General features: G+C 36.6%; 1 protein-coding gene across 2 annotated transcripts in view; it reads left to right on the top strand.

Moving 5' to 3' along the window:
* Positions 1-13,265, top strand: part of tmeff2b (transmembrane protein with EGF-like and two follistatin-like domains 2b) — a 102,711-nt gene that overhangs the window by 59,940 nt on the left and 29,506 nt on the right. For both annotated transcript variants that reach the window (XM_067459059.1, XM_067459060.1), the window contains exons 4-5: positions 1,108-1,134; positions 12,560-12,656. In XM_067459059.1, the coding sequence (XP_067315160.1) occupies positions 1,108-1,134; positions 12,560-12,656 (124 nt within the window). The remainder of the gene's footprint in view (positions 1-1,107; positions 1,135-12,559; positions 12,657-13,265) is intronic.

Raw genomic sequence — 13,265 nt, 5'->3', positions numbered from 1 at the left:
CTAAAGTTATGTGTTGCTCCGTTGCTCTGATTGGTTGTAGGTCTATCCAATTAAGGTATTTCCTGGTTCGGTTAAAACACATCCCATAATTACAGCCCAATGGAGCAGTTTCAGACTCACATTCTGACTAGAATTGAGTATGACCACGTCAGGCTAACATTGATCTGCCATTCGTGAGTCTTTAATGCGGAGACTCTCGTGTTTGAAATTTAAATATAATGATGTGTTTAAAAGGTAATGGCCAAACGTATCATTACAAAAGTTATCAATGCTATTGCAGATGAAATATAATGTATATAACACTGAATAAATATATTTTCATTAGGTTAGAGACTTTTAACGCGTGTTTGTAGTTGTAACCGAATCCTTGTCCAACTCGCAGTGGGTTTTTGGCAATATTAAGCAATATTAAGAGTGTGCACGGATCTGCACTTTGGATTCTAAAAGGAAATAGACAGTAGACCATCTGGGAATCTTTGGAATACTCATTTCAACATACTACGATTTGGGACATACTAATTCTGTTTTCAAATTCTATTTAGGTGCTTTAACTTTGGTGGTCCCATATATATGGACTCACATAATTTGATCTTAATTTGTGTCTATTTAACGGAAGTAAGACAGATCTGGTGAGAGAAATTTTATTTTTGGGCGGAGTATCCCTTTAATATCAATTTGACATAATGCCTCTTTTCTTGATTATTAATTAAACTATAACATGTTTCTTTTCTTTTATTAGAAAAATAGTTTGCTTAGTGAGCAAAGAGGGCTCAAATCCTAACCTAATTCATTTTAATGAAATGAAAACGCAACTGAACTTGACAGCCAGTAATCAATAAGCATTTTGTTCCACAAGAAAAAAAAAAGTGCACGGCTGGGTAGATGATGACAGAATTTTCAGTTTAATGCAAATGATTTACAAAAACAGCAACTCATTTGACAGATGGATTTTAGAGGTGTGAATGATTGATTTTTGTCACCTTTCGTATCTATGAGCGTGCAATCTAATTACCAAATATATTGTCATTTTGTTTGCATATTGTAACTAAATCTGTTTGAATGGATATGACACTTCTGTTCCTGACAATCTGTTTTTCTGCTCTGTAGATGCTGGCTCTGGATCAGGGGATGATGGTGAGTATTTTCAACTCATATTTAATTAATATGGAGCGTTACAATAATGATCTCATATCCAGTGGTGTAAAGTAACGAATTACAAATACTCTCGTTACTGTAATTGAGTAGTTTTTCTCAGGAATTTCAATTTTTTTTAAGTAGTTTTAAAAAAGTGTACTTTTACTTTTACTTGAGTACATTTTAAGTTCTGTATCGGTACTTTTACTGTGCTATTTTTCCCAAACCTGCCTCGTTACATTATGTTTATTTATTTTCCTGTCAACGTGATTGGCTAAGACGAATAATCAGTCCTGTGTGTCCATGCGTCATGCGCGTGACTCCCGTCAAATCAACCATAGCCAGTTGAGAGTGTGAGACACGCGCGCTTTATGAAAGGGGGTGCTGGCTAATGTATAATGAATGAAATCGTCAAATTGCCTTAAACAATTACTACAAATGGACCGCAGAATATTACATTTTCTAATAAATGCATAAATTGTCTGTATTCTGTTAGCACTGCACAATCTTGCGGTGCCATCTGCTGGAAATTTCATTTAGCTCGATTATTTGCCAGGCTTCAAAGTGCATTAGGCATTAACCGATCATCATTGCTAGATCTTTGTCCCTTACGTCGATTTCATTTAACATGTAAGCGCATTAAACCTGCTTTCTGTCAGCTTACTGTAGTGCATATTTTAATGTAATGTGTTCTCACATGGCGATTTAAAATTGTATGCCATATTTACAGCCCGAAAGTTTGGACATTACTACTTTTAATGTTTTTGAAAGAAGTTTCTTCTGCTCATCAAGCCTGCATTTATTTGATCAAAAATACAGAATTTTTTAAAAATATTGTGATATATTATTACAATTTAAAATATTTAGTATTTATTGTATCATACTTCAAATTATCATTTATTTCTGTGATCAAAGCTGAATTTTCAGGATGGTTCCTCCAGCCTTCAGTGATCATGATCCTTCAGAAATCATTGTAATATTCTGATTTATTATGAGTGTTGGAAACAGTTCTGCTGCTTAATATATTTGATGAATAAAAGGTTCAAAAGAACTGCATTTATTCAAAATAAAAACATATTTTCAAATAATATAAATATCCTTTACTATCAATTTTTATCAATTTAACACATCCTTGCTGAACACAATTATTGATTTATTTCAAAAAAAGAAAGAAAAACCATGACTGACCCCCAATTACTGACCAGTAGTGTATATTGTTGTTACAAAAGATTTCTATTTTTAAAACATTTACTTTTTTTTTCTTTTTTCTTTTTCACTTTTTATTCATCAAAGTATTATAAAAAGTATCACAGGTTATGAAAAAATATTAAGCAGCATAACTGTTTCCCACTTTGAAAATGAATCATCATATTAGAATGATTTCTGAAGGATCGTGTGACACTGAAGACTGGAGGAATGATACTGAAAATTCAGCTTTGTATCACAGAAATAAATTATAATTTAAAGTATAATAAATTGAAAACAAATAATTTACAATTTTAATAATATATCACAATATTAAAAATTTTCTGTATTTTTGATCAAATAAATGCAGGCTTGATGAACAGAAGAAACTTCTTTCAAAAACATTACAAATAGTAATGTCCAAACTTTTGGCCTGTACTGTACATCAGATAAAACATCAGATTTATATTTAAATTAGGTTTATTTTGTAATTGCAAGCAAAAATAATCAGTGGTGAAAACCATTTACTCGATGTTACTCGAGTTACTTGATTCTTATTTCTATTCTTTTTACAGAGAAAACGTCCAATGAAATTAAAGCATGAATGCGTCTTGAAAATAAATAACTTTTCTTTGAGAATTTTTTTTTTTAATAAATGTTTTTTTTTCTACGTAAAATTATTAATGTACAACGCTTTGCAACCTATTTTAATAACCCACAAGAAAACCTCTACAGAATAGTTGTCATAAATGTTACCAGATTATTGGTTGATTTCTCAAATATTACATGGCTGTTTTTTTAGTGCTAACAGTCAAAAATAAAAATAAATATTTCTTGGTGATATCATGTTTTTTATTCTTACTGAGAATCATCCATAAAAGAGTAAGGGTATAAGGTGGACTAACATTCATAGCATAATACTCACTACTCACTACTCTTGAGTACTTTTAAAAGAGCTACTTTTTACTCCTACTTTGAGTAGTATTTAGGACAGGTACTTTTACTCAAATTTCATTTTTTGACAAATAACAGTACTTCTACTTGAGTCTGCTTTTCAGTACTCTTTACACCACTGCTCATATCTCGCTTTGTCTATTCACATCTGCACACACATACACAATCACTGAATTCGGATGGCAGCAGCTTCTGTTCGCCTCTCTTGATAGATGTGAATATGCCAGTGGTACTTATGAAGTGAATCCAGGATGAAGAATATCACTCTAGAGCATTGCTAATTAAAAAGAGAGAGAGAGAGAGAATGTACTGATGGGAAGATCTAGAAAGAGAGTAACAGAAGAAAGAAAGCGAGATCGAGGGAGGGATTCTCTGAAGTGAGGGATGATATCTATTCTGAAATATTAGAAACGTTTGACTGAACAACTAGGAATTAATGTGAAACAAGGAATGGAGAGAGAGAAACTGTGAAATAGCAGGCATTTTGCTATATCATGCTATATAGTATGACCTTACCAAGTTGCATGTTTATATCAAACATAATTTGCATTATTGATTAAGTTTTGTGTAACAGTGTCTTCACTTTTGATAAAGTGGTGTGACACAAAAAGTAATCTGAAAATTGTTCATTCAAGTGCATTCATCAAGGTCCAATCAAGCACATTACATTCTGGGATGAAGTAATGTAGTAAACTCTGTGTATACTGTGCACAGTTATTGTATGCAGGGAATACACACAGTTTAAAAATAAAAAAGGTACAAAAGCTGTACCCTTTCACAAGGAACTAATATGGACCAGGTACAAAATAGTTTTGAGTTTGTACAGTCAAAGGTAGACACTGCTATTTTTTTGAACACACCCCTTTCAACTAATTGCCCAATTGCACAGCCTTAAGAGCGTGCATATCATGAATGCTGGGTCTTGTTTGTTTTCTGAGAATCTACTGAACCTACTGGTAACTTGTTTGCCACGTAGCAATAAAAAATATACTAAAAACCTTGATTATTCTGGTTAGTCACATTGTACTGCTATTATTTTGAACAAGACTGTGTGTATATATATATATATATATATATATATATATATATATATATATATATATATATATATCTTTAAAAGGATTGATCACCCTAATGCAATCAGGATAAATAAATAAAAAATTTTCATGGCATATAAAGGCAGTGAATAGCAACTAACAACAAGCTTTAAAAAAAAAAAAAAAAAAAAAGATACAAACATATTATTAGATGGTCCCACATGACACGTGTTGTATATCCCACATTTTCTGTGGGTAAACCATAAGGTTTGGTAAAAAAAAAAAAAAAAAATTCCTTGGCTGTTGGTCTTCTGTGCATGGTTGAATGACGTTCACTTTCGTGAGACTCAATTAGGATTGCGGTTCATTCCGACCCGTTCAGAAAAAGCATACACGCACAAAAAGTTTTGGGAAGTCAAGACTAAGAAAAGAAAATGTATGGGATGCATGAGATCATTCTGTGATACGTTTGTATATTTTTTTAAAAGCTTGATGCTGGTTGCTATTCATTTCATTTCTCCTTTTGTGGTCCGAAAAAGAAAGGACGTACAGCGTTAAAACAACACCAGGGTTTGATCAGGGTATAATGACTGAATTTTCATTTTAGGGTGAACTATCTCTTTTAAGGGAAAAATAAGCTACAAAGGTACCCATAAAGCAATGGTTCACCTGAAAATTGAATATTTTCACTCGCATGAAAATGTAATTTACCCTCAATGATGGTTACCCTCAAATTGTTCCAAACCAGGGGTTGGTAACCAGAAAGTTGACTGTAGTCATTGACTTCCATAGTATTTTTTTTCTACTGTGGAAGTCAGTGGCTACCATCAAGTGTCTGGCTAACAAAATTCTTCAAAATATCTTTTTTGTGAAGAAATAAATTCATACAGGTTTGAGGGGGAGTAAATTATGACTACATTTTCATATTTGGGTGAACTATTCCTTTAACTTTTGAAAACGTACCACTCCAACCGACAGATTTTGTACCTTTTTTTAAAAAAATATTATTTGAGAGTGCAGATGACCTAGCCTAGAAATCTAGATGCGCCCTAGCAAAAGCAAATCTAATTAGCCGCAAGTATGGCAACTGTCAGACTTCTGCGCTGGGAAAAAAACAAACTCTGGTCAGGCCAATCACATCGTGTATAGTCAGTGAGGAGGGACTTCACCTTCGTTGCTCTGGTTGGGTGTAGCGCTATCCAATAGCGTGCAGAAGGAGTTTGAAAGACAGCCATTTATTCCACCCCTCGGATTGAGTTCTGTTAATGGTATGTTCGCAGACCCAAACATCTTGATGTGGGCTTGGGTTGTCAGGCTACAGATGACCTCCTTCATTTGCCAAAATGCTCTACTTGACTTTACATTTCCAGAATGAAGGATAATCACAGCCATGATTTTTTTCCCCACTCATTATTTGATCAGACTCAAGCCACAAAAATTCTAAATAAAATGTATTTATTTCCATGATGTCCATGTTTGAGAAATATTGCCTTGTTAATGTTTCAGTTATTATTCAATAAAATAGTGGGCACTAATACATTGTGAACTGTGCAGAATTAAGAAATTATACAAGGTTTCCATTTCAAACATCAGCCTTTCATATGACTTACATTAAGTCTTTAATGCAAGCAACGTGTGCCTTTTTGACTACCACACGGAAGGCATTGCAGATAGAGTTATGGAAAGCCAATTGTAGGAGGATGCTACTGTAAGAAAGCAGAAAGTGCAAACAGTAAACAGTGAAAACATTTATTTGAGATTGGAATAGAAAAAGAGCCCGACAAGAAATAAGAAAAGCACACTCACCTAAAGGATTATTAGGAACACCTGTTCAATTTCTCATTAATGCAATTATCTAATCAACCAATCACGTGGCAGTTGCTTCAATGCATTTAGGGGTGAGGTCCTGGTCAATACAATCTCCTGAACTCCAAACTGAATGTCAGAAGGGGAAAGAAAGGTGGTTTAAGCAATTTTGAGTGTGGCATGGTTGTTGGTGCCAGACGGGCCGTTCTGAGTATTTCACAATCTGCTCAGTTACTGGGATTTTCAGACAACCATTTCTAGGGTTTACAAAGAATGGTGTGAAAAGAGAAAAAAAACATCCAGTATGCGTCAGCCCTGTGGGTGAAAATGCCTTGTTGATGCTAGAGGTTAGAGGAGAATGGGCCGACTGATTCAAGCTGATAGAAGAGCAACTTTGCCTGAAATAACCCCTCGTTACAACCGAGGTATGCAGCAAAGCATTTGTGAAGCCACAACGTGCACAACAATGAGGCGGATGGGCTACAACAGCAGAAGACCCCACCGGGTACCACTCATCTCCACTACAAATAGAAAAAAGAGGCTACAATTTGCACAAGCTCACAAAATTGGACAGTTGAAGACTGGAAAAATGTTGCCTGGTCTGATGAGTCTCGATTTCTGTTGAGACATTCAGATGATAGAGTCAGAATTTGGCGTAAACAGAATGAGAACATGGATCCATCATGCCTTGTTACCACTGTGCAGGCTGGTGGTGGTGGTGTAATGGTGTGGGGGATGTTTTCTTGGCACAATTTAGGCCCCTTAGTGCCAATTGGGCATTGTTTAAATGCCACGGCCTACCTGAGCATAGTTTCTGACCATGTCCATTCCTTTTATGACCTCCTCTGATGGGTACTTCAAGCAGGATAATGCACCATGTCCCAAAGCTTGAATCATTTCAAATTGGTTTCTTGAACATGAATGAGTTCACTGTACTAAAATGGCCCCCACAGTCGCCAGATCTCAACCCAACAGAGCAATGTTTGGGATGTGGTGGAACGGGAGCTTCATGCCCTGGATGTGCATCCCACAAATCTCCATCAACTGCAAGATGCTATCCAATCAATATGGGCCAACATTTCTAAAGAATGCTTTAAGCACCTTGTTGAATCAATGCCACGTAGAATTAAGGCAGTTCTGAAGGCGAAAGGGTCAAATACAGTATTAGTATGGTGTTCCTAATAATCTTTTAGGTGAGTGTATATAGAAATCATCAAACACTGGTCTGCATGAATTAGTCCAAGAACTGGATAAAAAAAAAACTGGGTTGCTGTTGTAAACAGTAAGACAAATATAAAAGAAAATTATAAGGAAATCAAGATCTCCTCATAAAGTTATTTGTTTAAAAAAAAATTGGTTAAAAAGACAATCAAAGACACGGTTAGAGACAACACAAACTTAAGACCTGTAATTGACTTCATCCCATTGATTTTTTCAGTAATGACTGGCTGTGCTTCAAAATGTTATGGCAGACAAGGTCAAAGGTTACAACACTTGACTGGCACGCTGCCACTGGGATGTAATAGCTAATGTTTCTCTCTTAGAGTTCTCTTTATTGGGTAATGCTGATGTGAGTTATGTGAAAGGGCTTTTACTGACGCATGCAGCGGTGTTTATGGAGTGGTACAAGGCTCTCCATGATTTTGCATTTCAATAATTCATTTTTTTTATGATTACACTAAGATTTTTGTGTGCCCCTTATACTATTTTAAAGGTTCCTAATTTTATTCCCACAATACATTTACATGAATCAAAGCAAAACACTTTACTTTTCTCAATATACATTACACATCACCTTATTTCTCAAAGAGTTTGTTGAAAGGTTCAGGCTCACTAAACCTTACACTGACCTGCTTGGTCAGATGAGCCAGTTGTTGTGATTGATCTACCAGCGCACTACCAATAGCGCACGTCAGCAACGAAACGGCCATTACCGTATCTGAATTTCAGCTCCGGAGGCTTCCTCAGAGCTACTATACACGGTGATACGAACAGTAACAATGGCTTTGTTTGTTTCCTGATCATTTCAAGAGTCCTCATCCTTTGGGAGTGCATACCAAGTGTATTCACAATGCAGAAAACTGTGTCTTAGCAACATTTCAACAGCTCAGCGCAAACTCTTCCAGGCCTCAGATGTTTGAGTGTTTGAGTAGGGTGACCATATTTTGATTACCGAAAACCAGGACAATCTGTCCGGGAATGAGATACTCAAACGAAGTTCACTCAAAGATGCCTTATTAATTGTGATACATTTATAGTATGCCCCCTCTGTAGCAATAGAAAACTGTTATATTACAAAATACTATATATAACCAAAATGTCTTGTGTCCTGGGAAAACAGGACATCTGGTCACCCTAGTTTGAGGGCGGGTCAAAGTAGATGGCATTCGTGGGCAGCCAATGATGACTATAGGATGGCATTATGCAAATGTTAAATATTATGTAGTTATAACAGGAAGTACAACTTTAATTGCTGAGAACTCGTTTCAGGCAGTTCAGAATCCTTTCAGAATCTCCGTCTTAGTGCGCTTGTTCGCACGCCTTTCGCCACTTGCCGCGATCCAGGGGCGAAATTGACTGCGTACACGTCCTTCACCAAACAATTGAGACACCGCTTTTTAGGCCGCCCATGTGCTTAATGTCCAGTTGGTGATAAATGATAGGCCGTTTTCACCACTGTCTTGTCGGCGCTTCTAAAGACGTGACCATACCAGCAGTGTTGGGATTCGTGTATCTTGTCAAATATGCTCTTTCGGACATCTTTGTTTGTGATATGGTCACGTTAGGCAGAATCACTAGAATGGTATCTTCATCTCCATGACATGGAGGGCCTGCTCATGTCTGAAAGAATCCTTCCAGAATAAATGATTTCATTTCTTAAAAAAAAAAAAAAAAATGTTGAACAACTAGCCAGCCACCCTGCCCATCCCTCTTACTGATCTGGAGTTGATAAACAGAGACTGGGAAAAAAATAGAGCGGAACAACAGAAGAATGTGACTCAAAGAGCAAAGAACAGGAAATTGAGGGTGAGAAGAAAAGAAATGAAATAAGAGAGGATACAAAACGAAAGCAGATAGATAAAGGCATCTGAAAGCCACACAAGAGGGAGAAAGCGTAGTACAAAGTGAACAAATGTATCCACTGTGGGAGAGAAATAGAAAAGGGCAGGAAGAAAGACGGATGGAGGGGGTGCAGCCGCTTAGAGACAGATCGGTGTGGCTCAAAAGAAGAGTTTAGCTTGAGGAAAGCATTGCCCCTCCTCCAGTAGGATCAAACATGTTTTAATGTCTGAGAGTAAATCATTGATGAGCTCTGGCTCATACATTCCAAATCACACACATACACACTTAGAATCAGATATGTTCTATCGACGTGGATACAACCTTCTTGATCTGCCTCACATAACTGAGCAACGATACGCAAGAATCTACACACACACACACACACACACACACACACACACACACACACACACACACACACACACACACACACACACACACACACACACACACACAGAGGTAATGACAAAAGACCTACTATTATTTCATGAATAGTGTAAATTCGGACACGCTACTCTTTTCATGTACATTTTTTCACATAATATATCCTTGGAAAAAAACAGCTAGAATTAAATTATTGAGCAAATACAAACAACATCTATGCTCAGAGCTATATTTTAGCCTCCAAAATGAATTATATTCAGAGCAGTGGTGGAAAGAATACTAAAAAAAAATGTCCTAAGTAGATATACTTTTACTTAAGTACTGATAAATATTATGACTCAAGTAAATACACTGTAAAAAAAAAAAAGAGAAAAAAAGGCAAATTTTGAACTTTTGCAGTACAATCGACTTGGATGTTTAAGTTATTTCAACTTAAATTATGTTAAACTGACTTTAAAAAATGAGTTACATCTTGTATAACTAATAAAAAACAAGTTTAACATTTCTTAACTTATATTGATGAGTTAAAACAATGTAAAAACGTGTTGTCATAACTTGACATTGAACATATTATTTTTTTACAGTGTAGTATGACACTCTGCTCAATATCATTGGTTTAGTTTGTGTAAAAAAATCTAGTAGCTTATAATTTCTTTGGCGTTTCTTGCACAATAAAATTTTTAGTGTTTAAAGGTGCACTATGCAACTTTCCATCCACTGGAAGGTGCCTATTCAAAACAAATGCTTAGTTTGATGACGCCAAGTTTGAGTGCAGTATCTTGGGACATGTGGTCTTCACCTCACAGCCGGTGGAAAATAGGACACGGGCAGAAATCACGTTAATGCATGCGGTTATTAACGTTACTGTAGTGGGAAGCAGAGCAGGACCGAGTGTTGTGGAGCTGAGCACGGCTGCTGGAGCGATTGTTAAACAAATACCCGCCTCGTGAACAACGGGACTTTTATTATGACGGGACACAGTCGCCGGGCGCCTGCACTGATCCGCTCTTCCGGTTATGATTATGAGGTAATGCAGCTCTGTTTATGTTTGTGTTGAAAATGATGTAATGCCGTTACTCCGTGCATTCACTTATTCACACTGCTAAGAGTAAAGCGCTCCTGCCAAATAAAACCCGAAACCGAGGGTAGCGCAGATATGACGCAATTGACAGGCGACTTCCTCAGACGCTATGCTGAAACGTCCCGGTCATTAGTTAAAATAGCAATTTTCTCACAATTTACAAATAGTTGGAAACATTTGGGATATTGTAGAGACTCAACTGAACAAAATATATATAACACTGGCCTAGTGGTTTTTGGATATTTTACTGCAAAAATACTACATAGTGCACCTTTAAATTGTGTTAATTAAACTGTTTTGAATGCAGTTGGTTTTGTGATTGGGAACAACTTCATTTAAAAAAAAAAAAATACATTTGGGTTGTGTTATCGGTCAGCCACTGGCGATGGCATCGTATTGGCCCAACCCTACTAACATTATTCATTTGATTGTAAGCGACATCAAGAAGGTGATTCATTGCTAATCTCTCCGTTTTAGCACATCCATTTGTCTAGCTTTTATTAGCAAAATTACACGCTATCTCTGACTTTCTGAATCTGAATGTGACCGCAGTGCAGCAGCTCAGCCCTGACACTTCATACGCCATAATGTGTGGAAAATCAGGCCATTCTTTTACACCCACTCAAATTAGCATTTTATTTCAGGCTAAAAGCTACTGCTTGACCCATATTTAGCCTTCAGAAGCCCTACCATGCTATGTTTACTTGGATCTTTTCATTTACTGCCAATTGCTGCTCTAGCACTGCAAATTTGCAATTAGTGGCGTACTAATTGAAGGGCTTTAGTCATGTGCTCTGTTAAAGCTTAGATTACATTGCAAATACACATTGAATACTGCTCGTTTCTTTCGCATAACACCACCAAGGTAAGGTGTCTCTGTGTTGATGAACTTGTGGTAACATCAGATTTTCATGCAGGCGAGGGCCAAGTCCCTGGCTGTTTGCCATTAATAACTTGTCACAAATCACTTTTACGGTTAGGTTTTTATTTTGTAGAGAAGCAAATTGGCTGATACTGCAGCCAGTAGACTCATACCTAGCAATAATCAACCAATTATTTAACCATAGACCTCATGGCATCTGCTGTCATCATAGAATATTTTTGTTACTCAGCAAGTGTTCATGGGTCTGGTGGACCCGCTGCATTTTTGGGTTAAACATTTTATGTTAAAATACTCAAAAGATGTTTACTTCATTCCAATTACAAGCAATATAAACAGCATGGTTTATATTTTTTTCTTTACCTTTGTTAGATCACATTTAAGAATTGCAACCTCGTGTGGGAACAGCAGGGATAGAAACAAAACCTCACTATTGCACTCTCTCACACTTACACACAATCTCTCTCACATGCACACACACACACACACACACACACACACACACACACACACACACACACACACACACACACACACACACACACACACACACACACACACACACAGACACACACACACACACACACACACCAATATGCCATCCTGTAACATCTGAAACCTTGCCAGCATATTTTTATAGCTGACTTTTTATAGTAAATTTTACAGGATATTTTGAAGTATACGTGCATATATAATTCTGTGATATGTTTTACATTTTCTTTTTAGAATAAAATTACCAACTTATTTGTTGCCATGGCTACTTTCATAGCTAGCATTCTAAGTATCCTCAATAAAAATAAATCAATTTAATTTATTTTTTACTTTTTGCATAACCTTACTTAATGATATTTTTAATTGATAGGCTGCAGCAACTCCGCAACCCTAGAAAGGATAAACAGTGTGGAGGATGGATGGATGGACATTTGAAATTTTTGACTGAAAATGAAGCACAATAAAAACCTAATGATATGAACCCCTTTAAATCCTTCAAGATCTCTTTTCTCACTTGTTTTTTCTCTCTTTCGCTCTCACCAGTTAACGAGGGTTCGGCAGAGATCAGTCAGAAGGAGACATCAACGTGCGACATTTGTCAGTTTGGGGCAGAGTGTGATGAGGACTCTGAGGACGTGTGGTGAGTCATAAACACGCGCGACATCTTTTCAGGGTCATGGCGTTCTGTTCTTCAGAGAGCCGGGGGGCTTCAGGAATATGGGGGTGTGTCTAATGGTATGTATCAGATGCAGAGTCTTCTGCAGGCCTGTTTCTGTTCTTCCTGGCACTGATTCTGATGGCTGATAAAGTCTACAGCATTTCACTGTAATACATTTCAGCGCATAGCCGAGGGTGCGTGCTGTATGGTGTGTGCTGCAGTAAATAATCTCTATTCAATTGTCCTTCTCTTTGTCTTTCCATCTCCTTTCTTTTGTATTCTTCATCTCTCTCTTGCTCCCCTTTTAGCTGTGCGATCTCTCTTGTGGTATCTGTCTATTATCTTTAGTGAGGCTTAGGATTAATGCAAGAAAAACAATTTGCCAGTAGGATAAGTAAAATAAACTTAATTCAAGATAAGCAAATTGATCCTGTTTTGTAGATGTTTAGATATTTTTACTGGAAATCAGGCCAAAAATACTAATTAAAACAATTTTTGAGTGACATCAGCTGAACTATCTATGTATAGTATGTATATATGTATGTAGGTATGTATGGTATTGTAAGTATGTATGTATGTATGTACAGTGGT

This window comes from Pseudorasbora parva, chromosome 12 (genome assembly GCF_024679245.1).
Source record: "Pseudorasbora parva isolate DD20220531a chromosome 12, ASM2467924v1, whole genome shotgun sequence".
NCBI classification, from domain to species: Eukaryota; Metazoa; Chordata; class Actinopteri; order Cypriniformes; family Gobionidae; genus Pseudorasbora; species Pseudorasbora parva.
The sequence above is the reverse complement of the archived record's forward strand: the minus strand, read 5'-3'. Positions and strand labels throughout refer to the sequence as shown.